Raw genomic sequence first — 26,103 nt, forward strand, 5'->3', positions numbered from 1 at the left:
GATTTTTTAAAAGATATTTATTATTATTGTCCTTTTAAATTTAAATTTTCTCTTTTATTATGAACTTAATACTCATCAATAAACATGGAGATATCAGTATATAAAGAAAAAATGCATATGAACCTGGGCTTACAAAGCCCTTCTTTGTAATGATCAAGCAAAAACAATCCAATGCATTAGTCATATCTAAAAACGTCCTATTCTGTACTACTGGTACATCATCTCTGCTAATACTTTGTTTTCACTTTACCTTCATTACATGAGTATATCCCCCCTTATATCTTGTGAATCATTCCTTGTAACAAAGTTTTAAAAAAAAAGAGAAAAATAAAGCAGTTCAGCAAAATTAACTAATATATCAACAGACACTGTAATGTCCTAATAGGCTCTAGTTCTCCTCTGCAAAGAAAAGAGGGAACTGGATGTTCCCTCTTTTCTGGGACCAAGTTTAGTTATTATGATTACTAATTATTCAGTTTTGTTATTTTCCTTTCCTTTTGCATTGTTGTAGTCATTGTGCACATTACATAGATTCTTAACTTGTTGAATGACTGTACCCAAAGACTTATCATTCATGGCTCGTAGTTAACTTGGTTCATAGTACCCCAGGGATCTATGCTTGGCCCTGATTTACATTTTTATCAATGACAGATAAAGGAATAGATGGGATGATTATCAAATTTGTGGATGAAAAGTTAGAAGAATAGCTAAAGTGATGGATGACAGAATTCAGGTTTCAAAAAGATCTCAATAGGCTAGAATGGGGTGGGGAACCTGTTGTGACCTCAAGGCCACATATGGCCCTCTAGGTCCTCAGGTTCCCCACCCCTGGGCTAGAACAACCACCTAAACCTAAGAGTTTGAAGTTTGATAGTGACACATGTAAAGTTCTATATTTGGATTCAGATAACCAGCTTTACAAATACAAGGTAGAAGAAGTATAGTTAGATAACACTTTGTTTGAAAAAATCTGGGCATTTTAATACACTGCAATTTCAATGAGTCTACTACTGTTGACTTGGCAGACAAAAATCAAAATGGAACCTAGGTGAATCCTAGACTGCATTGAAGGACAGAATGTCCTTCCCAGGCTTAGGCAGTGATATTATACTTTGCCCTGGTCAGACCACCTACAACTAGACTAGTGTATTCATTAAACATTTATTAAGTTCCTGCTATGTACTAGGCACTACCAAACTAAAAGCTTTGCATAGGATGTTCCAACTAAGCTATCCTTTGAAAGGAGGTAGGTATTTTAAAAGGCAGGTATAAGATGGGAGTGCATTCCAGGCATGGGGACAGACCCTAGGTTCAAAAGCATGGAAGTGGCAGATGGTCAATTTTTAGGGAAAAGTCAATAGACCAATATGACTGGGGTACATGGTATATGGAAGTAATATGAAATAAGAGGAGAAAAGCAGGTGGGGCCCATATTATAGAAGGCTTTAAATGCCAGGCTGAGTTTATTTTGTCTTTGTCACAATTGAAGTTTAACAAAAAAGGTAAACCAAGGCATGTTCTCTCCAAGCAAGATAACATTTATTAACAGTGATGGGTATAGCTGTGAATGAATGGGTCAACAGTATGCCTCAGTTTATGCCAAAGATCCTAAGCAAAAGGATGGCTCCACTTTTATGTATTTTGGGGGTATACAGAACAAAGAACAGAACAGGGTTGGTGACAAAATAGGATTAAGGACAATATGATTGGTTGGAAGTTTGCTAATGAGGGACTGGCAATGACCTCCTCTTCTCCTGAGACTAAGAAGTGTTCATTGTCTGAGTCCCCCTGCGAGATAGTAGCCCAGACTTTTTGGACAGTAAACTAAATATCCTTGAAAGATAGCTTGGTGGTGTAAAGATATTAGGCCCAACTCATTCATGATAAATTGCATCCCCCAAGGACAACAAAAGTCCTTGATTCAAGAACAAAACAATGATTAGCAGGAGAGCTGGATTTTTAAACTTAACCCATTACAGGCCAGCTGAGTTCTGAACCAAGTTCACAGACAGAGAACTGTGACTTACACAGTTGCAGGACAAAATTAATTAATTGTAAATAGAATCGATGAGAAAATTATACTGGATTGCTTTTAATTTTCTCAGTCCTACAGGCAAAAGGGAGCCCCTGAAGATTTTTTAGAAGAGTAGTGGCGTGGTCAGGTCTGTGTTTTAGGGATATAAATTTGACAGCTGTGTAGAAGATAGATTGGAGAGGAGAGATCACCTAGCCTCTGCTTTGATGACCTCTAGAGAAGAGGAATCCACCATCTGTAAGGCAGTCCATTCTACATTAGGATAGCTCTAATTGTTGGAGGACATCTCCAGTTGTCCTGATCTATATCTTGCGACTGGACTGGCGATTTTGCACAGCCCTCTCTCACTTCAATCCAATTCACATGCAAGTCATGACATCATCTTCCTGATGTTATGGTCCTCTTTGAGAACAAAGGATAAACAACAGCTCTAATTGTTAGAAAGTTTTTCCTTATGTAGATCTAAATTTAGAGGCAGCTAAATTGCACAGTGGATAGTCTTGGACTTGGAGTCAGGACGACTCAAGTTTAAATTTCACTTCAGACACTAGCTGTATAACCCTGGGTAAGTTACTTAACTTCCGACTGCCTCAGTTTCCTCAAGCATAAAGTGGGGATAATAATAGCATCTATCTCCCAGGACTGTTATGAGGATAATATATATTTGTAAAGCAATAAGAAGTGCCCGTCTGGCACACAGTGCACCCTTAATAAAGGCTTATTGGACAGAAAATCCAGAATGCAGCTTGGAGACGAATGAATCTACAGAAAACTCAAAACTGACTGGACACTCCTAATATGAAGACATCAAAATTTCCACTCTGACAGTAAAAGACTTCTTTCTAAATGTATAAACAGGCAGGATTGAAGGCAGAAATCAAAGAGAATTTTTGACAGAGTACTACATAAAAAGAAGTAAGAACCAGGTTTCCCCAGAACTAAGCAATTATTGTGTAGAGTCTCCAAAGGATGAAGAAAAAGAAAATGGTGAGAGCCAAGAAAGGAAGTCCTATAGTGGAGGAAGAGTTTGCAAAAAGGATATCTTCACAATCTGTTTGCTGCCCAAACAGGTTCTGCTGAATTAAATTGTGATCCACAGACATACGTACCTTATGAAAAACACATTTATGAAAGAAAACACCAAAGAATAAATAAATAAATACACAAATGCTTGTTGGAAGAAATCTGCCATATAATGTCCACCCATGACTCCTACTCTTTTTGTTCTCTTGTACCAAACAGACAAAGCTTAATTGCCTCATACACATGAAAGTCTACTTTGGCGCCTGTGTGGAAGAGGGATTGGAAAAGGGAGAAACTGGAGATAAGAGAGACTTAGGCTATTTCAACAGTCCAGGTGAAGATCTGTGTGGATATAGACCCCTGGATGTCAGTACCTCTGAGACTCAATGTCCTCATCTGGACACTGTATGTCAAAAACAGAGATAACTTTTCCTTTTATCTCTTTGACACATAGATCTAATTGTGGTATTACTGGGTCAAAGTTTTGCACAGTTCCAAACTGTTCTCCAGAATACTTGGATCAATTTACAACTCCACCAACAGTGCATTAGTGTCTCTATTTTTCCACATCCCCTCCAACATTTGTCATTTTTATTTTCTGTCATTTTAGCCAAATAGATGTGAGGTGGCACCTCAGAGTTGTTTTAATTTGCATTTCTCTAATCAATAGTGATTTGGGGGCAGCTGGGTGGTGCAGTGGATAGAGCGCCAGCCTTGGAGTCAGAAGGACCTGAGTTCAAATACAGCCTCAGACACTTGACACTAGCTGTGGGACCCTGGGCAAGTGACTTAACCCTGACTGCCTTGCCAAAAAAAAAATACTCTCTAAATCTATCTACTCCACTTCCTCTCCTCTCACTCACTTCTCAAACCTTTCAAGTCTGGCTTCTAACCTCATCATTTATTTGAAATTGCTCTGTCCCAGGTTATCAATGAGAGGATTCAAATATACAGCAATAAATTTCCATTTTGAGAATGCCCATATAATAAATACTAAACATTGCATTCAGAGCTGTCTTTGCTTCCTTTTAAGTTTTCTTTTGTTCTCTGCTGTGCACTTTTTACTTTGTTCTTTTTCCCCCCTCCCCTCCTCCTCCCCATTCCCCAAGAAGGCCCTAATTAAGTGAGGATATATACATATACATACATACATACATACATTTTGTATACATATGTATATGTACATACATACACACGTATACACACAAACATATATGCATATCTATAACCCTACATACATACATATACTTGAATATCTATAATCATACTTATATAGATATAAACATTCACATGCATCTTTGTAAAACCATAGTATACTTGTTTTTCCTGTTTCTCTGAGGGTAGACAACATCTTCCTTCACAAGTCCAAGTCATTCCATGTTTTTCTAAGTCCATCAACTCATCATTTCCTACACCAGAGCAATATTCCAATTTTATACCGTCTAGGTATTTTAAATAGTCTAAAACAATATTGATTAATATGGCTGACATGTAGTGTAGTATATTTTTCTCTTTTGATTAAATCTATTTTAGCTGTAACTTTGTCTGAAATCATGATTACTATCCCTGCTTTTTTTCCCTAATAAATTCTACTCCTGATCTTTGTTTTATGTTTGTATCTCTTATTTCCTATCCCTCCTAACCCATCTACTTTACTTCTATCTGCTACCTTGACCTATTACTTACCCTACTCCCCCCTCCAAAGATCCTTCCCTTATCCTTTCCCCGCCCTTTTCCCCTTACCCTCGTTTCTATGTGAGTTTAGAAGACCTTTACAGCTTTCTAAACACATTATTCCCTCTTATCCCAATCTCATTAATCTAGACACCCTTCTACACCCCCTCATCCTATTCCCTGCTAATGGTTCTACATGGAAACTACTTATCACTTTAAGGAAAGTTGTTTACTCATATGCTTTCTAGTGTTACATGCTGTCAAAAGCTTTTTTTTTTTTGCATCTATTGAGATATGATTTTGTCGCCTTTGTTAGTGATATGGTCAAAAGTCTTGTTTTGCTTCTGACCACTGCCTCCCTTAATTCACCCTCCTTTTGATCATTCTCTCCTCCCTTTACCACTCTTTCCCCTCCCAGTCTTATTCCCTTCTTTTCCAACTTCCCTGTTGGGTAAGATTGATTTCTATACCCAACTAATTGTGTATGTTATTCCTTCTTTGAGCCAATTCCATAAAATTTGCCCACCACTGCTGCTCATCTTTCCCTCCACTGTAAAAGAACTTTTCATGCCTCTTTTATGGGAGAAAATTATCCCCATTCTACCTCTCCCTTCCCCCTTCGTATCCCTCTTTCTCACCCCTTAATTTTATTTTTTAAATTATCCCATCACAGTTAACTCACATCCAAACCCTCTATCTATATACACTCCCTCTAAGTGCCCTATGGTTCTTAGCAGTTACAAATATTATCTTTCCATATAGGAATATAAACAATTTAACCTGATTGAACCCCTTATGATTTCTCTTTCTCTTTACCTTTTATGCTTCTCTTGAGTCTTGTATTTGAAAGTTAAATTTTCTATTCAGCTCGGGTCTTTTCATTAGAATCCTTGTACGTCCTCTATTTCATTAAATATCCATTCTCCCCCGTGAAGGATTATACTCAGTTCTGCTGGGTAGTTGTTCTTGGTTGCAACCCTAGCACCTTTGCCATCCAGAATACCATATTCCAAGCCTTTAATTTAATCCTTTAATGTAGAAAATTTAATGCTAAATTTTGTGGGATTCTATAGGTCTATTACATTTGAATTGTTTCTTTCTAGCTGCTTGCAACATTTTATCCTTAACCTAAAAGTGCTGCAATTTTGCTATGATATTCCTGGGAGTTTTCATTTTGGAATATCTTTTGGGAGGTGATCAGTAAATTCTTTTAATTTTTATTTTACCCCTTGGTTCTAAGATATCGGGGCAGTTTTCCTTGATAATTTCTTGAAAGATAATGTCTGGGCTCTTTTGTTTTTTGGTCATGGTTTTTAGGTAGTCCAATAATTCTTAAATCATCTCTCCTCAATCTATTTTCCAGGTTAGTTACTATTCCACTGAGGTATTTCAATGTGCATTATTATTAATGAATATTTTCCCTCTTCTACTAAATAACACACTCCAATATACCACAGTGGAGTGCAAGTGAGTGATGGTATACAGGGATTTTTAATCTGGTGTCTGTGAACTTCTTAAAAAATATTTTTATAAAAAAATAGATGGCCTCTAACATACTTTTTCACTCAAGATCTAGAATCCTATGAGTTATGAAAGTTGCACAGCTAGTAAGTGTTAGAGGTAGGATTTCAACTCAGGTCTTTCATGAGGTCAGGCCCTGACCTCATGATAAATTAGAAGACACTTTAATATATGATTTTCTAAAATAATAATATAAACTTATCATTTGTTTTTTACATTCTTGGTTTTAAATTTTGAGTTCCAAATTCTCTCCCACCTTCCCATGCCCTCCCACTTATTGAGAAGGCAAGAAATATGATTCAACTGTACGTGTGAAATCACGCAAAACCTATTTCTATATTAGCCATGTTGCAAAAAAAAAAAAGCAAAAATAAAGTGAAAAAAATTATGTTTCAAAAATATTTTTATAACTGCATTTTAATATAATTATTTAAACATGGGAGATCAGCGAGCTGGTGCAATGAATACAGCACCTACTGTGGAGTCCGGAGGACCTGAGTTCAAATCCAGCCTCAGACACATACTACCTGTGTGACCTGGACAAGTCACTTAACCCCGACTGCTTCCTAAAATATATGTATGTATAAAAGAAAGATAAATTTAAAAAGAAACATTATTCTGAGGCTTCATTAGATTGCCAAAGGGAGGTCCATGTTAAAAAAAAAGGTTAAGAACACCTGGCCTAAGCTCTAAAAAGCATTTATATCAATAAAGAGAGCACAAACTCTAAGATGTTTAATTATGATGGAAAAGTTCTATATATGTGCTTATATCCACCCAAAGCACAGCCTAAAATAAAACTTCATCTTCTGATAGTCACCAAAGGATACAGTTATTTTTCTCCTTCAGCAACTCTGTGCCTCTTCTGTCCCCTTCCGCCAGGAAAGTGTCTGATGATCCACGAGACATATCATGGTACAGTGGAAATGATGCTGGAACTAGAATCAAAAGAAACAAGTTTAAATCCTGGCTTAGCCACATACTACTTGTTCCACCTTGGGCAAACTGTCCAACAGCATTTATTCAACACCAGTATGTAGATTCTGACAATCATTCAGGGTAATCTAAACCTCAATTAGGGCCAAAGCCTGAACTACTCAGCCGCAAGAAACACGGCAACAAAAGAGACATGCTTTTGTTTGTTCTCTGAGGGCACTCAAAATGCCCCCTTCTCTGTCAGCAACTATGGGACCAGATGAAGCTGACCAGCATTCTTCAGTTTATGACGCCCTAAAGCGCCTTAGAACTGGACACTACCTCCAGTGGTGGGGCTTTTCTTATCTATGTTAAAACACAGATATCCTGGATCTATAATTTCAACTGACACCTTAATATTCCCCCATTTTATTGTATTTACAACCTATTCAATTACGAAAATTCCTTTCTCATGCTACGGTTAAACATATATGGAGACCATAAATCTGAGTAACCCAGACATCCTGAGTCAGGATCTACACGTCCTCCCTAAAATCGCTCGAGTCAGTCAAAGTTAAAGCTCTGGCTCCATGTACATGTCGCTACCTTATGGGAATAAACAACATGAATTTACTTGCCACCTAGCTTGTTGGCTCTTTAACCAGCTTTCATGTAGACGATTCGATGGCAGAAAGGAAAGAATCTCTGCCCTCAAGCAGCCAACATCTATCAAGTTATTAATCTGTAAACTGTGGGGCCTGGATGGGATGGCCTCCCTTCTAGGTATAAATCTATGATCTAGAATTAAAGTAATAAAGCTTAGGAAAGGTTAGCGCAGGTCATTTTTTAAGGGAGGGCTGAAACACGCACACTGCTGGGTCACGAACAGGAAAACTGAGAGACTTCTAGGGGGGCCCTCGGGGTCTGGGAGTGACCAGTGCGGCCTCTCCAGGGTCCAGCCCGAGGGCGAGGGGCCGCTGGCCCTCGAGGCCTCCCAGGCCAAGGCATCACCATCCCTTCTTTCTTCCCTCTTGAGAGAGCCACCAACGCAGCAAGTCTAATTGAGGGCCCAAGGGTCGCCTCCCGCCACACGGGCAGTGAAGGGAAGGCCGGCGCAGCCACGAGCCAGGGAACAGCAGGCACGGCCACCACGGCAGGTGACGAGAAAAGGCGGATTCCGCCTTGACGGCGCTGACATCAACGCCGTCGCGGGCGTGGCACGCGGGGGGAGGGGCGCGCGCCGGCTCCTCGGCGCGCTGTGTTGGGCGTAGACACAGAGTGAGCGGCAGTGATCCTGATCCCTTGCTTGCTAGTCATGGCGACCGAAAAGAGGCCTTATCGCTTTGTGGTCCTCGGAGCCTCCGGCTTCACCGGCCAGTACGTGGCTCAGGAGGTGGCCCGGCAGCAGATGAACCCGGAGCTACGAGGCTCCGCGCTGCCCTGGGCTGTGGCCGGCCGGAGTCGGGAGAAGCTGCTGCAGGTGTTGGAGAAGGCAGCACAGAAATTGGGTAAAATGGGGGCGGGGCCTTTGTGGGGAAGACCCCGAGCTCCGGGGAATTGAGACCCTCCTCGGCCCCCGTCTTTTTCCACTTCTTACATCCACCCTCGAGCTTCAACATGCATGCGCATGCTCCGTGCGGATGGTGGCGCCCCTTCATGTCCCCCCCCCAAATCCTTCTCTCCCTGGGCGAGGGGGAGGGGGTGAGAGTGGAATCTTTCCGGAGTTCAGTTTTCTTTCTTCTCCGCCCGGTTTAAATTCCTCCCATCCTCTCTAGAGGATCTGGGGGTATTGCCTTAGTTTCCCTCATTGTCATACCCGTGGACTAATTAATTAACTAGTGGTACCGCTCCTGGGGATGCGTGGTGAGCTAGGGAGGGTCTTTTGTTTTTCCTTTGTCAGGAAAGGGTGTGAAAACAAGTCGAGGTCAGCTAATCAGCAAGTATTTATTAAGCTCCTGCTGTATACTAGGCGTTGTGCCAAGAGAAGAGGACCAGAGAGGCAAAGCAAGCGTAATCCGTGCTCTGGAGGAGCAGCATCCTTTGAAGGGGGCAGTAGAGACGAGGCTCCAAGGTTAAGGAGGACGGAGAAGGGGTTCGTGCAGATGGGGTTGTATCTGAGGCTTGGATGGAAGCCAGGAGGCATGATGAGAAAGGACAGAGAGCTCAAGGCCTCAGGGACAGCCAGTGAAAGAAACCTGATAGAAAATGCAAACTTTAAAAAAAGGTTTTATTAAAAACTTGATAATAGAAAAAACGAGATCAGACCCAAAATCCTAAACGTAAACTGTTTAGTTTGCTGAAAGGGGGAAATGTAAACTTTACAAAGCATCTTTGGATGGTGTGGCATTCCCTTCTGATATCTTTTCTGTCTGCGGATTCGAGTTTAGTTCTTTTTATGGTTTGTTTTACATCATGACTTACAATTTTGAATTATTTCCAAGTAATTTTCTATAGTGCAACCAGAGTTTATATGAGCCAGCTTCCAAATAGCTGAAGATACCAATTTCTAGTTTTTCACTATTACAAATTAAGCTACAGCAAACTTTTTCTCATACAGCTTGTTCAGTTGTTTTCCAGTTGTGTCCAATTCTCTGTGACCCCGTTTGGGGTTTCTTGGCAAAGATACTGGAGTGATTTGCCATTTCCTTCTCCAGCTCATTTGACAGATGAGGAAACTGAGGCAAACAGGGTTAAGTGACTTGCCCAGGGTCACACAGTTGGCGTCTGAAGTTAAGGTCTTCCTGACTCAGACCCAGTGTTCTATCCACTGCACCACCTGGCATCTCGATTGTGAGGAAAGAGGAAAAATATTCCATTGCTGAAACAAGGTGAAATGATGCAATCTTTGTGAAGAGCAACATGCAGAGCTCATGATCTTCGACCTAGTGAACCCATCTTTGTTTTTCCTTAAACAATAGGATAGGATCACTAGGTTGAAGGTCATGAGTGATCCTATCTTTGTTTTTCCTTAAGCAATAGGATGGGATCACTAGGTCGAAGGTCATGAGCTTTGCATGTTGCTGTTCACAAAGACTGCATCATTTCACATTGTTTCAGCAATGGAATATTTTTCCTGTTTCCTCATAGTTGGTACAATATTTAAGTTTTAATGCTCTGAACTATTTGAAAATTTGGATATTAGGTGGTAGTGGGGGGTTCTTGACTTGAAGTGCAAAAATCCTGGAAATGGAAAGATTTCAGTGGGGTCTGTGAGATTGGTTGAAAAAAAATTACATATTTATTTCTAAAACAGTTGACTTCCTTTATAATCTTGCATATTTTATTTTATGCATTTAAAAGCATTCTGAGAAAGATTGTATAGAGTTCACCAAACTGTCAAAAAGGTTCTTTGACAAAAAAGGATCAACCTCTGCCTAACATTTTAACTTACATATTCTCTGATTATTACAGAATTTATATGATTGTTTTTCTAATTCAGAACTGAAATGGTTCATATCCTTTGACCATTTATCTGTTGAGGAGTACATGGGTTTTACTTTTGTAAGTGGTTATCAGTTGTTTATAGATCCTGTTTGTTGAGTTTTTATAAGCAATGTTTGGAAATACGTACTTTCAGGTTAAAATAAGACCTGAGATTAGGCTATCTAGTGTCTTAATGCTACATGTGCTGATGGTTGTGCATTTTTTCCCTCTTTCCTAGTTTTTAATAAGTTAAGAATTCCCCCAGTATGTCGCTGAGTTGAGACTTGTGACACCTTGTATTGGGGGCGAACTTCCAATTGTGGAAGCTAAATTTACTTCCCACCTTCATAATCTTTTCCATTCTTTTTATCTTTTTTCCAAGTTAATTTTCATCTTGAATTGTGTTCGGTTTTTTTAGTTGATAGGAGAGTAGATTGGAAAACCAGATTTAATTTTTGTTGTATAATCTCAGTGCCCCTAGGCAGCTCTTTAAGACTAAATCGCAGAGCAGGTGCTGCCTTGCTTATGGGTGGAAGGAATTGCTTCTTTGAGAGTTCTTTATACCGATGAAATCACAAGTTTGATCCAGCCCTAAGCCCATCACTCTCCTCCACAATAGACTCATAGTATGTTATTAACTTCATAGAAAGTTAGTAATATACTAATCTGTTCAGCCACTTGAACTCCCTTGCAAAGTTGTCATATTATTTAGCTGATAGATCACACTTGGTTATGCTAGTTTTTTTTTTAAATTAGTGGTATTTTGTACTTACCCTTTTATTTTTTTAAATAATTATTAATATGAACATTGTTTCCTCTAAATATTTAAGAGATCTAAAATGTGAAGATCAAGAGACCTTAAGTCTTCCTTATTATTTGGTGAAAGATATTAATAAAACAGCTGTGTTTTTTTAAGGGTAAAGCAAAAGTTTTACGCATTTTAAAAGGTGGAGAGCGTGACTCCTGAGTCCCTTCAGCCAAATTAGCCTACTAAGCTCATCCCTGAACTTAGCATTCCATTTTTCGTCTAAACTTGACTGACGCTGGAAACACTCTTTCTTTACCGCCACACCTCTTACAATCTTTGAAGGCTCTGCTCAGATGCCATCTCCTGGAGCACACAGTTGTTGGTGCTCTTACTGTGCATTAGTGTGACTTTTTTATTTTTATCTATTTACCTGTTGCATTCTTCCAGTGGATAGTTAAGCCATGTTTCATTTTGTCTTTGTATTCTTATTGCCTAGCGCAATGCCTTGAAAGTAGTAGGTACTCAATGTCTGTTGATATAGATTGTTTATTTTAGTTAATATTGTTTTAAAAGATCCAAAGGACCTAATGTTGTACCATGTCTCTTTTGTAATTTTCTTTTCATTTCTAGAGAGACCTACACTTCCAGATGAAGTTGGTATAATAATCTGTGATATCATTAATCCAGCCTCTCTTGATGAAATGGCTAAACAAGCATCTGTTGTTCTCAATTGTATAGGACCAGTAAGTAATTAGCCCTTCTATTTATTGGAACAAACAACACATTCTTTTCTAGCAAAATTGCTACTTTGTATTCTGAAGGAACATAAGGTAGGAAGAAGGGAGGCAGGACAGTTGGCATGGAGGACCTTAACCCTGCATCAGACAGTTGCAAGGCCTGAGGAGAAGGGAAATGATATGCTCCCAGGGATTCATTTCACTACTCTATATAAGTATTGGTTTGTACTATTTAACTCCATTTGAGAGTAAGATTGCAGGCTTAATTCTCATACTATGCAGCAGCATTACGGAGAGAATTTCTTTTTCAATACTATAGACTAATTTAAGCCTGGCCATCAGTGTTGTCACAAAAGCAAGATTGTTGATCGTGAGGGTGATCAAGTGAAAGTGTGGATAGTTCAGTGAAAACATATAATTACTGCTATGGATAGAGTGCAAGAGCCCAATCTCTACAGATGGTATGGCATTAGTGCTTTACTAAAACACAGCATTAGATCGTCGTTATAGTATAGTCTTATCAACCAAAAGAAATGGCTCTTTTCCTCTAAGAACTTCTACCATTAGGCAAGATTGAGAGCATTTACTTCATTTTAACTGGCTGAAAGATAATTTATGCATTTTTTTATTTCCTTAGTATCGATTTTATGGAGAACCTGTGGTCAAAGCATGTATTGAAAATGGAGCTAGCTATGTTGACATCTCTGGCGAACCACAGGTATGTAAAATATGAAAGATTTAAGGTAAGTACAATTAGCATAATTTGTGAATGTTCAATATTGTTTATAAGTTGGGAGGCAGTCAAGTCAAAAAGCATTTACTAAACATTTCCTAAGTACCAGGCACTGTACTAAACATTGAAAATGCAGACAAAAAGAAAGAATTCCCTATTCTCATGGAGTTCACATTCTAATGGGAAAAAACAACACGTGAAAGGGAGCTGAAGAGTGAGTGGGTAAGGGAGAAAGTAGAGAAATCCAGAGAGTCCTGAGCAGAGGTGGGAGAGGAGTGAGTGTGGCTGGCCTAGGGACTTCTTTCTTTTGAAGGATTCTGTAGGAACTCATGAGGAAGAGGAGGAGATGATGGTGGTGGTGGCGGCAGTGGAGATACAAAGATCTTCCAGGTTGAGAATGCTGCTTGAGCATAGTAGGGAAGTCTGGAGAGTTCAGAGGGCTGGGAACAGGAGCTTTAACTCATTTTTTCAAATAGCATAGTGATCTGGAGTCAGGAGGACCTGAGTTCAAATGTGGCCTCAGACACTTGACACTTGCTAGCTGTGTGACCCTGGGCATGTCACTTAACCCCATTGCCTAGCCAAAAAACCCCCCAAAACAAACAATCAACTGGCTTAGTGAAATTTCAGCAATCCAGTCAGTCTCTCATTTAGTCCCCTTCTAAACAGTGACATGACTTCAACACCAGTTTATAAGAAGTTAGTTAGATATTGAATTTCAAATATAGTTATATTTGAAAATGAGTGATAGTTAAATAAACAGAAGTTTAGAAAGAAATACAATCAGGTCAGCTTTGAATATTGAATTTATTAAAGATCCTTTTTCTTTTCTTATTTTTATCTTTTTTTCCTTATTTAGTATCACTGTCTTCCCCTCCCATGAAAAACACAATCCTTGTTAAGCAATATGCATAGTCAGGCAAGACAAAGCCATACATTTGCCTTGTCCAAAAGTATATATATCATTTTACATCTTGAGGCTGTTATTCTTATGCCAGAAGGTATGTAGCTTGCTTTATGATTGGTACTCAGTAGTGCTTGGTCAATGCTTTGATCAGAGATCTTAAGTCCTTCAAAGTTTTTTCTTTACAATGTTGTTGTTACCATATACAATATTTTCTTGGTTCAGCTTACTGTATTTTGCATCAGTTCATACAAGCCTTCCCAAACTTTTCTGAAAGCATTCCTTTTGTCATTTCTGAAGGTATAATATAATATTTCATTACATTTTTAGACCATAATTTTTTTTTAGCCATTCTCCAGTTTGTTTCCAGTTCTTTGCTGTAACAACAAGTTTAAAGCTATGTCCACAAACCTAGATGACTAAATGGAAATATATGAAAGAAGCACTCACCTATACTTTCAAAACAAAGTGACGAACGAGTGTTATGTGCATAATAAGGCTTCTAAAAAGATATTCTTAAAACTGAAAATGCCTAAGGCCAGTACAGATAACTTTGTTAAGTTAAATCATAAAATTGTTAAGTTATATCAGCAGTAGAGGTAAGTTTCCACTACTGAAGCTTTGTTGGTGTTAAAAGGTTCATTTTAAAAACAGTTCTACCAACTATAACCCCTTTACATAGGTAACACTTTATGTTGAATATCACATTCTTACATTTTTCAGTTTCTGGAAGAAATGTATTGGAAGTATCATGAAAAAGCTGCAGAGAAAGGGGTATATGTTATTGGAAGCAGTGGTTTTGGTTCCATTCCAGCTGATCTAGGAGTATTATATACCAGAAATAAATTGAAAGGTAATTATTGATAAGCAGTAATTCGTTTAAGTAGCATAGAAGTTTGATATCTGTAATTAGTTTGATGACTAATGTAAAGATGGATCTTGTTTAGATATAGATGTAATGATGAATTGTCAAATTTTGTTTTGAGACTTGAAAATTATTTTTAATAATGAGGCTGAACTCAATGCATAATTTAGTTATAATTAAAAAATGTAAAATTTCCTAAATTTTGAAGCTATGGAGAACTTTTTTTAATGGGGGAGGGGAGAATGGAATATCTGAGGAAAAATGCAAAAAAATAAGCATTTATCCCTAAGCTTTCCTAATTTAAATTCAAGAGGCACTGTGGTATAGTGAACTGAGGGCTAGCCTTAGAGTTAAGAAGATATGGGTTCAGTCTGCCTCTGACACAGAGTAATTGTTTAACCAAGGTTAGAGTCAGTCACAGTTGTGCTTCAGAAAATTAAGCTATGCTACACATAATTTGCTGATCTCCATCAGCGGAGGGTGTTCTTATGCCTGAGAGTTCCCTGTGCCATTGAAATCACAGGTCTGGACAAAAAATTCCAAAGTCACTTTTACCTTCCACAAGAACTTTATTGATCTTGACAGTTTGATAAATATTTCCTTCCAGATTTTCAGGCATCTTGTCTAAAAATGAATCCAGTGAGAATTTTTTTTTTAACATGGAACTGCTTATATTACTTCATTTTTTGTACTGTTGATTGGGCAACATTTAAAGATGATGCTGTTGTGACAGAAGCTACACCAGGAACAAGGGAAAGGTCGCTGGATGGGGGATCAAGGTCCCTGAAGAGTGCGTGGGTAGCCATGGGACCTGGGCTGTGTCTTGTAAACTTTTGTGAGGGGGGGTTAGTTTTCCTCATCTGTAAAACGAGGAGTTCAGACTGGATAATGCTTAAAGTTTAACGACTTTTGGACTAAAATATTAGAGTGTATTCACTTTCTTTTCCACTTAACCTATGGATGATTTTAAAATTTCTTCAGGATACTTTTCACATACAGGTGTGTTAGGTAATCTTAAGTAATGTTTGGAAATGAATTCTTCAGTTGATAGTATTGCAGATTGTATACTAAGCTACCACGTGTACAAGTGGCTGAACGTACCTCGTCAGTTAATTAGGAGGCCTTTCAGCACCTTCAGCTCTGTAGGCCTGAACTCATTCCTAAAGTTAAATAGGAGAATGATAACAACTAACCATTTATTGCCATTTAAAGTTTATAAAGCACATTACATGTATCTCTGTTTTACAGAGGGTAGGAGGGAGGTACGTAGAGTATTGGACTTGGAATCCAGAAGACCTGCATTCAAATCCCATTTCTGGCCCTTAGTAGCTGTGGGACCATAGGGAATATGCTTAACTTTGCGGAGCCTCAGTTTCTTAATCTGCAAAGTGGGGATAATAATACCTGTAAATGCCTCTCTGTTAGGGTTATTATGAGGCTCAAATAAAATGATATATGTAAAAGTCTTTGCAAATGTCAGTTGTTATTACAGATGAGAAAACTGAAGCTTAGGGAGGCTAAATGATTTGCCATGGTCACAGTTAAAGGTGGGATTTGAACTCAGGTCTTCATAACTTCGAGTTCATCACTATCCACTATCTCATGTTAATGACATTGTAATTCAACAGGTGAAATAGTGGGGTCTAGTCATGGTTTACATAGGTTATTAAAAATATTGCAAACTGTCCAAAATATGGCTTGTCATTCTTCAGTCAATTTAATCTTCTACATTTCAATTAAAAAAGAGCATTTTCAGCTCCTCTGTTGATTTTTATGTTATCCAGCCAAAAACAGGCAGGCCGCAACTACGTTCAAATTCTCAAACCTTTAGATTTGTGTTTATTCTTCTTTGTGTTTAGACTGTTGGTCTACTGTCTTGGTTTAGCAATAGTAATGTTTTTGTGTAATGTGTTCAGTTTTTCAAAGCATTTTTTTTATCTGTGATCACAGTTCTTTTTTTTTAGTAATATTTTTAATAATTTTTTTTCCCAATTATATGTAAAGAAAGTTTTCAACATTCATTTTTATAAGTTTCAAACTTTCTTCTCTTCCTCCCATCCCCTCCCCTCTCCCCAAGATGGCAAGCAGTCTGATTTGGTTATCCATGTACAGCGTGATCACTGTTCTTACAGAAACTCTGTGAGATAGGTAGGGTTTTATCATCACCATTTTGTGAATGGTAATGAGCTTAAGGACTTCTCCAAGGCCATCGAGTCATTTTAACATTTTAGTATTCCTACCCTACCTGTATGCAAAAAAGGATTCGAAGTGGCTTACAAAATTAAACTGTATAAAATCAGGCTGTTTAAAACAGAATGAGACCATCAGAAAAACTGGGTTGAGTATTAATGAATACAGTTGGGCACTGAATTTGTCTCTATAATTCTTAGCACCTAAGGTGAAAATGGAATTTTATCAGGGAACTGAAGTAACATGGTCTACATATGTTGCTTTCTTATCTAACTTAATACTAATAAAGAATTGAGGATATGCATGGTTCATGGACAGTACATATCCATTGGGTTGCCTCTCAAATAGCCAAGTGTCTCAGATGGCTCTTTGTCTAGTGTTAAATTTGTGGTCAATTCAGGGTTGAATTCTTTGAATACCTAAGGTACTATATCCTTTGCTGTTTAAGAAGTGATCTGTGTATGAGGTAGAGTTGTTCCTTGGTCATGAAAATGTAGGAGCCTGACTTAGGTTCATGCCCAGACGGAGGACAAGCTCATTTTTATATTCATGAGCCAAGGTGAGGCCTAAAGGTAGGACTGCTTCTTTCCTACAGAAGGGGGTCAAAAGTCTTATGTATTTAGATAACACTTGGTTGAGATCTTAGAGTTGCTTGTCATAGAACATGGAAGAGAATGTTTTTGTCCTGAAAAAAATGTGAAAGCAGCTGTACTGCCTCAGAATGTAGTCTGTAGAACTAATGATTTTGAGTAAAACTGCATACTAATGTGGCCTCTGAAGCAAGTTAGCTATATGGTTAAATGATGGGATTTTTAGTATTTCCTCTTAAATGCCGGAGAAACCAAATAAAGTTATTTTATCCTCACATGTTTTATGCTGAACTGCTTTCTGATGATAAACCCATTCCTTGCTAGATGTAGTAAATTTTAGCATCAGCTCAGGGAAGAATGTTTTCTGTTACCATGTATTTAATTGGTACATAGCTGAGACTATAAAGTCCAGGACTTCTAGCTCTCAGACTCAGTATCAGATGGTTGATATTAAAATTGGGCCAAGGGTAAGGAGGAGTAAATGAGAAATTGAATCTCTCTTGGATGATTATATTTTGTTTTTTGATGCTTTACTGTTTTCCCCACTTCTAAGGTACTCTGACTGCCGTTGAAAGTTTCCTGACAGTAAATTCAGGACCTGAGGTTAGTGTTGTGAGTTCCTTAACGTATTAAAAACATCCAGAAAAAGATTGTGTGCTCGTGCTGCTCTTATGCCAAGCGTTCCAAAAGAAATTCTCAGTCTTCTCCTCCCTTCTGTTGCCATGTTCTTCCTTCTCCCAGTTCTAGTTTACTTATTTCCAAAACACATCAGTCTCTTTATTGGTAGAATGTCAGGCAGTATAAGGGAGATATTTTTGGCCTTCTCAAAACCACATTGCCCACCTCACCTTTTTTAAGTCTGGTGTTTCCCTTCGTGCCTCTGTGCTAGTCGGAAGACACAACCAGCACCCTACTTCTGCCTGCCGATCCGGAGGCCCTGACAGCCTAATCTCTGGCTTATCAGTGGGAAGGGAAATTGCTCTCACAAAGAGAACGTTCTGCCCTCCTTTAAGTAAAGTACAGCTCCAAGCTCTCCCGTCTATGTTCCTTCCCCAGATTTGGGAGTGTGAACACTTGTCAGCCCAGGGATCCTGGATCATGAGTTCCCCTGCCAGAAAATTTGGGGAAGCTCAACTGCCTGGATTCTTTTGGGTGACAAATCCAGGGGTCTTCAGAGAGAGATGAGTGAGCAAGGAGGGTGGCTTGGACAGACCTTCTCGAAGTGCTGGAAACAGTGGCTTGATTTTTACTGTGGGTTTATTGGGCCCCACCCACACCCCCACCCCAGTTAACCTTAGAAATGCTTTTGTAGTCTTCGTTTCTATAGGCCTCTTTGCAGACCCAGCCTCAAGCCCACAAATCTTTTTTTTTTTCCTTTCAATTTTTTCCAGGCATCAAACTGTTCCATTTAGGCTCAGGGTTTCTGTTTTCCAGGGTATTACACAAATGAGAATGGCCTAACTTAAATTCTGGCAAAAATTATCTCTGACTCCCACCATAGTCTGGGTTGTCCTTTGCACACTGCTCAGTCTGCTCCTTGGTAGCTAGGATGGGAACAGAATGGCTAGTTGTTGACTGGGCTGGCCCCTAGCTAAAATTAGGGAGTAAGTGAAATTTATATTTGGGCTTTTTGACCTCTAGTATTATTTATACTTAATTATGATTCAGTACAATGTCAGTTTTTGTTAATTCTCTATCTCATATGTCATATTAACTTTGTTGTCAGGTTTATGTGATTTACTTGATTACCAAACTGCACCTTAGAGGATGATGTGACTATCAAGTAATACTTTTTAACTTATAACTTAAGCAGGTAAATAGAATGTTCTTTGAGGAGGAGTATGAAAAAATCAGAGGTGGGGGATATGATCTGAGAGGTCTGTACAGTTGGCAGTAGGGTTAGATTTAGGCACTAATTCTGCTTTACAGGAAGGAATATGATTTGGTGATAAAGGGATAGAATGGTACAATATTGCTGGAAAGAACATGAATAGTGGCTGTCAGGGATACAGACGGGCTGTCCTGTGTCAGAGAGGGAATGTAACAGTAAATGTATTGAAGCTGGTGAATTCTGGTGTAAGCCAACCAATTATGAAAGTCTCTCTTTGCTACTCTGTTAGATAACTGATAGTATCTCAAACAACTTGATTTCAGTTAACACAGTTAAAACAGTTAAATATGCACTGAAATAATGCATAATAAAAAAAAGGTGGTGTGTGTGTGTAGGATTTGCCACTTCTGAAGTATTTTATCATCTGAAATATTTCTTCAGGGAATGTGTATTCATGATGGAACTTGGAAGTCAGCTGTTCATGGTTTTGGTGACCAGAAGCGTTTAAGAAACCTACGAAAACAATCAAATATGAAACCTGTTCCAGTTGTTGGTTCGAAATTGAAAAGAAGGTATGTAATCTTAAGATCTTTTAATAAGACACCTCTTATTCTAAGCATGTTATTGCTCATTTGAATATTATCCATTATAATTTGTGAAGGAATGGATTGCAGTGTACTAATTAGAGCAACTATAGAATGTGTGGGATCTGGGATCAGTGTATCAAAGTAAAAAGAAAAAAAAAACGAAGTTATAATTCACATCACCCTAAAAAGGAATATTCTGTGTATAATAATATATTTAGAGCCAGAGAGTAAAAGTAATTTTGTAACAAATCTTATTACCCAATGTCAGATTTAAATATGAATCATCTTAATATATGATACTCTTGTCTGCTCTGCTCTGTCTCATTGATAGCTTTTTTCTGTTGTGGAAAAAATATAATCCTGACGCCATGAAGCCTATTGGTACAGACTGCCTTGTACTTTTAGGATTTGCCTGTTGAAATGTGGGTTCTTTAATCTAGAATTTGTATGCCTTTGAAGGCTATTGATAAAAAGAAAATTTTTTTTCCCTAGGCAATGGGGTTAAGTGACTTGACCAGGGTCACACAGCTAGTGAATGTTATGTGTCTGGACAAAAAGAAATTATGGCATAGATCTTTAGTGCTCACTGTGTGCAGAGCACTCTTTATTCACTCCAGAATTTCTCGTCATGGAGACAGGAAGTAAAGAGAGAGGAGAACCAAGCTGACATGAGAGCAGATCTCAGCCTTCATATTGTCATTGCCATTAGAGTGTCACCACATTTTTCCCTGATTTTTTTTTAAAAGACATTGTTTCTAAGCTTTTGCTACGCTGGGAGCAGGAAGGAAGGACGCTCTCATTTTAGATTTCTCTTTCAGATGGCCTGTTTCTTACTGTAGTGAACTGCATGAATATTCTATCCCATTCATGGGAGCTGATGTCTCTGTTGTGAAGAGGACACAGCGGTTCTTGTATGAAGACTTGCAGGAAACACCAGTATGTTTATATGTTTGAAGTTTGTCAATGAATAAGCATCCTCTCACATATTTGATCTTATTAATTTCTCTTAAATAGAAATCTTGTGTTTTTAAAGCAACAAAACAGAAGAGCTGAACAATGCTCATTTCATTATTTGGATGTAAATCAGAATCTTTAAGTAGGGTAGGACCAGATGGTTCCCAAGGAACATATTTTGTTTTTATATTTTTATTATTTTAGCTACATGACTTTTGAGTCTATATCACAACAGTGGTAGCTGGCCACTTGTTCATTTCTGTGGCCATGGCAATAGCCCTTTCCCATCCATGGTATACCTGGACAGCTCCTTCCCTTCTTACTCTTTTGCTATAACCTTCTGCTGTTTGAGATTTGTTGTCCCATGCCAGGGCTGCATCTGGAGGATATGTTTCCGGTGCCTCAAATTGGAACTGGGAACACATTCACATAGAAACAGTGTTATTCAAGGTGGTGCTGCACACAATTCTGTGATATTATGGGTTAAAATGAGTTTTCCTGGGCTATCCTAGGCACTTAAACAACATTTATAACATTATTTCTACTGAATTCTCCCCCTACTCCCCAGTCTGTATGTAAGAACTAAGGACCTAATCTTTGTGTTAATTAGTACAGCCAGGATGCAAAACGTCCCATCACAGCTTGGTGCTCCTTATTTAGGTTCAGTACGCTGCTTATGTGACTGTTGGAGGCCTCACTTCCATTATTAAGCTGATGTTTGCGGGACTTTTCTTTTTACTCTTCGTGAAGTTTAGCATTGGAAGGCAACTTCTGGTAAAAGTAAGTACGGCTGTCAATGTTTGTTTTAAAAGAAGCATTTGTCTACTTGTTCTCTTAAAATTCACTTCAGGTGTTTTTTTCTTTAGTTTCCATGGTTTTTCTCCTTCGGGTATTTCTCACAACAAGGACCAACGCAGAAACAGGTAATCCTTTTCTGTTTATAAAGCATTTTCTCAAAATTGTCTTAGATCATCAAACTTAATGGTAAGAGGCATTATAACCCTTAAGTTTTTTCCCAACACATTTGTAAGCTGCTCCTTCCACAGCTCTTCTACCTCATTGAATAACAACAGAAAAATGAAAAATTAAACTCTCATCTTAAATATGTAGTGAACCTTTAGTTTTTTATTATTTTAAAAACATCTTTCATCTTTGGTTTTTATTTTAATTGTATTGTGTCCCTAGATCTTTGACACTTACTAGCTATGTGACCCTGGGCAAGTTACTTAACCCTGATTGCCTCAGTTTCCTCATCTATAAAGTGATCTGGAGAAGGAAATGGCAAGCCACTCCAGTAGCTTTGTCAGGAAAACCCCAAATGGGGTCATAAAGAGTTGGACACAGTTGGAAAACGACTGAAAAATTAGCTTGAATAGAAAAATCATCTTTGACCCTTCTCTTGCCTTTATTCCTCACTAAGACCAAGGCCTATTTGATATTCTTACACTAAAAAGGTCATTTCGGGTTCGTACTCAGTCTGTTGTATTAATGTCCCAGTTTGAGGGCTTTTAACTTTTTTTTGTGTCATGGACTCCTGTGACAGGAGAAACCTGTCTTTTCTTAGAATAACTTTTTTAGATGCAGAAAATAAGATACATAGGATTACAAAGGAAACCATTTATTTTGAAATAATTATCAAAATAACCCTAACCCTAACCCCCAAACCCCACAGATTGAAAGATACCAGATTAAGAACCCCTGTCCCTCTGTTCACTCCACACAGTGTGTCAAATTAATATTCCAAAACCTTCCTTTTGATTATGTAACTCCCTCGTGCTACTTATGACCATCAGGATAAAATCCAGCAGCCATCAGTCATAATTGTAAATCCTTCCTGTCTGCCCCACAGCCTCCTTTCCAGTTACTGTCTCACACGATTGCTCTACACAAATCTTTCACGTTAGACAGATTGCTTGATTTACTTAGCATATTCTAAACATTTTTTTTGCCTCTTGACCTGATGAAATCCACCTTATTCTTTTTTTTTTTTTTGGCTAGGCAGTGAGGTTAAGTGACTTGCCCAGGGTCACACAGCTATTACGTGTTACATGTCTGAGGCTGGATTTGAACTCAGGTCTTCCTGAATCCAGGACCGGTGCTCTATCCACTGCACCATCTAGCTGCCCCAAATCCACCTTATTCTTCAAGAGCCATTTCAGATTGCATCTCCCAGGAAGCTTTCTCTTTCTACCTTAACCAGAAGAGCACTGTTTTTTGAATTTCCCTTGGCACCTTTTGTCTTTACCATTCGTATACACATTGACTTTGTGTAACATAGTTATGTGCTTGTGTGCATGTGCATATATGTATACACATGGGGTGTGTGTGTGTGTGTGTGTGTGTATGGATAGATATGTATATCTGTCTATCTAGCTGTATATGTTTTATCCACCTAACTAGATTGTAAAGTCCTAGAGGGAAGGGACTAAGGCTTATATTTTCTTTGAATCTCACAATCACTCTGCGCACATGCCCAGCACACACACTTGATAAATAGTTCTTGAATGGTCTGGTATCTTTTAGGGGCACGTAACATTTTCTTAACAGAAAAAGGTGCAGGGGCAGTGGGGTGGCGCAGTGGATAGGGCACTGACCTTGGAGTCAGAAGACATCAGTTCAAATCTGGCCTCAGACACATAACCCTTACTAGCTATGTGACTCTGGGCAAGTCACAATTACCTCACCAAAACAAATGAAAACAAACAAACCAAACAAAAGAAGGCACAGGGGAGTCAGAACTGTTATGTAGAACTGAAGGAAATATAGTGTGAGAATATTAATGGGATGAATGGACTTTTTAATCTTTCTGAAATAAGAGCTAAGCAGATTTGATGTACTAATAAGGAATTTTTATTTGGGTAATCACTTTGAAAATTGGAAATACCAAAGAAGCTAGAGTTTTTCTTGCCCAAAGAATTGATATGACTTATCAAGTTGAATTTTGGTTTTCATGTTCTTAAAATGAGAACTTTATGAATTAGGGAGTAACAGGCATTCCTACAGTCAAAGAAAAAATATATATTAAGTAAATGTCTCTTTATTTTGTCTTTTGCAGATGGATGATGCTTCATTTACATTTACATTCTTTGGTCAAGGATATAGCCAGGACCATACTACAAAACATGGCAAACCCAATATTAAAATTTGCACTCAAGTGAAAGGACCAGGTATGTTTGTGATTTAGGAACAATGAGCTTTTCTTCTTGTGCATTTGGGACGTATACATTCTACAGCCATTTTAAAATAGAAGTTGATTCCTCTCAGATTCAGAGATCCATGATTCGACTCATTTGGGCACTTCCTTTACTTATCCCAAACCCAAATCTGCCCTACCATCAGAGAGATTTGAATATTTTTAGCCATAGCAACTCATTTATTATGTAGAGGCCAATCCTTTGATGATGAATCTCTCCAAATTTAGTTTGTCTAGCTAGACTTGTAGATTGTATTCGAGGCTTTTTTCAGTTTTTATACTCCCTGCTTGAGTTTATACTATCCTTTCATTGCTTTTGAGAATCCAGGATAACCTCCATAATGAGGCATTAGATTTAAGTGGCGGAGAAGTTGAATCATATTTACATAAATTACATGAATCAAGTTGAAATGAGAGATGCTGAGAGAATAAATGCATTTACAATAAATAACATCCATCACAGTGGTTTTCTTTAGTAAAAATCAATTATTTAGCTTTATTAATTCCACTTTGGGAAAAGTTGGGCCTAAAGTTAGCACTTGCATTTGAAAAGGGATGATTGGCTTATAAATATTGGTTATAATATCAGCAGTCTGAATATATATAGAGAGAACTACAGAGACACAGTAGCATTTGTAAAACATGTAAACTTTTTTTTTTATCAGTCAAGCCAAATTACTGGGCATCATTTCAGATTCTCAAATGATTTTCTAAAGTGGATTGGTTTTAGTCTAATTATATGACAGGTCATCACTGATTGCAACCTATTTGACTTTTGTTGCTTTTCTTAAAGGAGGAAGAGCGAGGAAAGCAGACTTATTATTTCATAGGTGTGGGAGTGATCACTGATTGTATATCCTATTGCAAGGTTAATAACCATAACTAGTTACTTTTCCCTTTTGTAAGAAATAGAGAGATTGTTTGAATAACTTAAGTTTTTGGAAGTAGAACATAGAAAAGCAGATAGCATCCAGTTTCATTAATCTTTGTGGCATAGTGGATAAAGGGCTGGTCTTAGAGTCAAGAAGACCTGTTCAGGTCCTGCCTCTGACACATACTGACTGTGTGACTTCTCTGCATCTCAGAACATTCTCAAGGACTTTAAGACTCATCAGTTGCTGATCTGTTTCGATGGAGGGAGTTTCCATACATCTGTGAAATTATAACTCTAATTTTCTCCCCAACTCTCCAAATGAAAAAAAAAAATCAAAGGCCCCAAGCTTAGGTTATTGGGTTTCATAAATAGGTTAGGTTTTAAAAGTTCTGTATGCAAAGTGACAAAAAAGATTGTCTTTGGATTATGTGACTTTGAATAAATAGTGTTTTAATTTTTTTTCTTTCAATAAAATATTTTCTGTAGAGCCTGGTTATGTGGCTACACCCATAGCAATGGTTCAGGCAGCTGTGACTCTTTTAAAAGATACCTCTGAGCTTCCTAAGGGGTGAGTTGGTTTTCTTATATTTAGAAGAATTAGCCCATCTATAACTGTTAATACTTTTGCCTTTTTTGTGATGGTTCTCAGCATTTTCAATTCCATTGTCCAAAGATACAGGGATATTTAAATTATTTTATCAACTGGTTATTTCTGTTAACTATTTGTTTTTAAAAATGGACATGGATCCCAAGGTTAGGCAAGAAGTTTAACTATACATGCCTAAGATGAAGTCGTTGCCCAGTAATCAGTCCTGAGCTGTATACTGATGATACTGAGAGTATTTACATTTAAGAAGGAATGAGATAGTTTGTTCTTAGCTAGATATTCATTTATTGAACTATGTTAATGGAGAATTGAACTGTTGCTATAACAATAGGACAACCCTGCAAGGTAATTTGAGACTACAAGTTTTTAGAGTCTCTAAAAACAAATTAGGCAGGACCTAAAACAGTTAGCCAGTAAGTATTAAGTGCTGGAGATTGGAGTGAGACAACATACGTATAAGTTGGTACATAGAAGACAAATAACAGCATTTGGAAGCTCACCTTGCGGGGATGGGAGGGACCCAGAAAGTCCTCTTGGAGGAGAGATGATGCTGGAGCTGAATCTTAGAAGAAGTGAGAGATTCTACCTTGAGGTTAGGAAGGTGAGGCATCTTAGGTGAGGAATAACAGGACAGGACTATGGAGAGGGTGTGAAGGGGGAGTGTTAAAAGACTAGAGAGTTGGTCAGGTCCTAAAGACC

At 38.2% G+C, this 26,103-nt stretch overlaps 1 protein-coding gene and 1 long non-coding RNA gene across 3 annotated transcripts in view; one reads left to right on the forward strand and one right to left on the reverse strand.

Annotated features, from left to right (window-relative positions):
* Positions 1–8,419, reverse strand: LOC110205506 (uncharacterized). Its single transcript, XR_002323598.2, has 3 exons — positions 8,039–8,419; positions 7,084–7,191; positions 1–3,144 (listed from the first exon to the last, which is right to left on the reverse strand). It is a non-coding gene; the product is annotated as an uncharacterized LOC110205506 (long non-coding RNA).
* The window catches only part of SCCPDH (saccharopine dehydrogenase (putative)), a 20,563-nt gene continuing 2,869 nt past the window's right edge, over positions 8,410–26,103 (forward strand). For both annotated transcript variants that reach the window (XR_002323597.2, XM_020982119.2), the window contains exons 1-11: positions 8,410–8,676; positions 11,970–12,082; positions 12,714–12,794; positions 14,437–14,566; positions 17,912–17,961; positions 19,631–19,761; positions 20,595–20,712; positions 21,391–21,510; positions 21,597–21,653; positions 23,786–23,897; positions 25,284–25,365. Coding sequence is in view for 1 of the 2 variants with exons in the window: in XM_020982119.2 (XP_020837778.1) it covers positions 8,484–8,676; positions 11,970–12,082; positions 12,714–12,794; positions 14,437–14,566; positions 17,912–17,961; positions 19,631–19,761; positions 20,595–20,712; positions 21,391–21,510; positions 21,597–21,653; positions 23,786–23,897; positions 25,284–25,365 (1,187 nt within the window). In the remaining variant the exon portion in view is untranslated. The remainder of the gene's footprint in view (positions 8,677–11,969; positions 12,083–12,713; positions 12,795–14,436; positions 14,567–17,911; positions 17,962–19,630; positions 19,762–20,594; positions 20,713–21,390; positions 21,511–21,596; positions 21,654–23,785; positions 23,898–25,283; positions 25,366–26,103) is intronic.

Source organism: Phascolarctos cinereus, unplaced genomic scaffold (assembly GCF_003287225.1).
Source record: "Phascolarctos cinereus isolate Bilbo 61053 unplaced genomic scaffold, phaCin_HiC Scaffold_5;HRSCAF=322, whole genome shotgun sequence".
NCBI lineage: Eukaryota > Metazoa > Chordata > Mammalia > Diprotodontia > Phascolarctidae > Phascolarctos > Phascolarctos cinereus.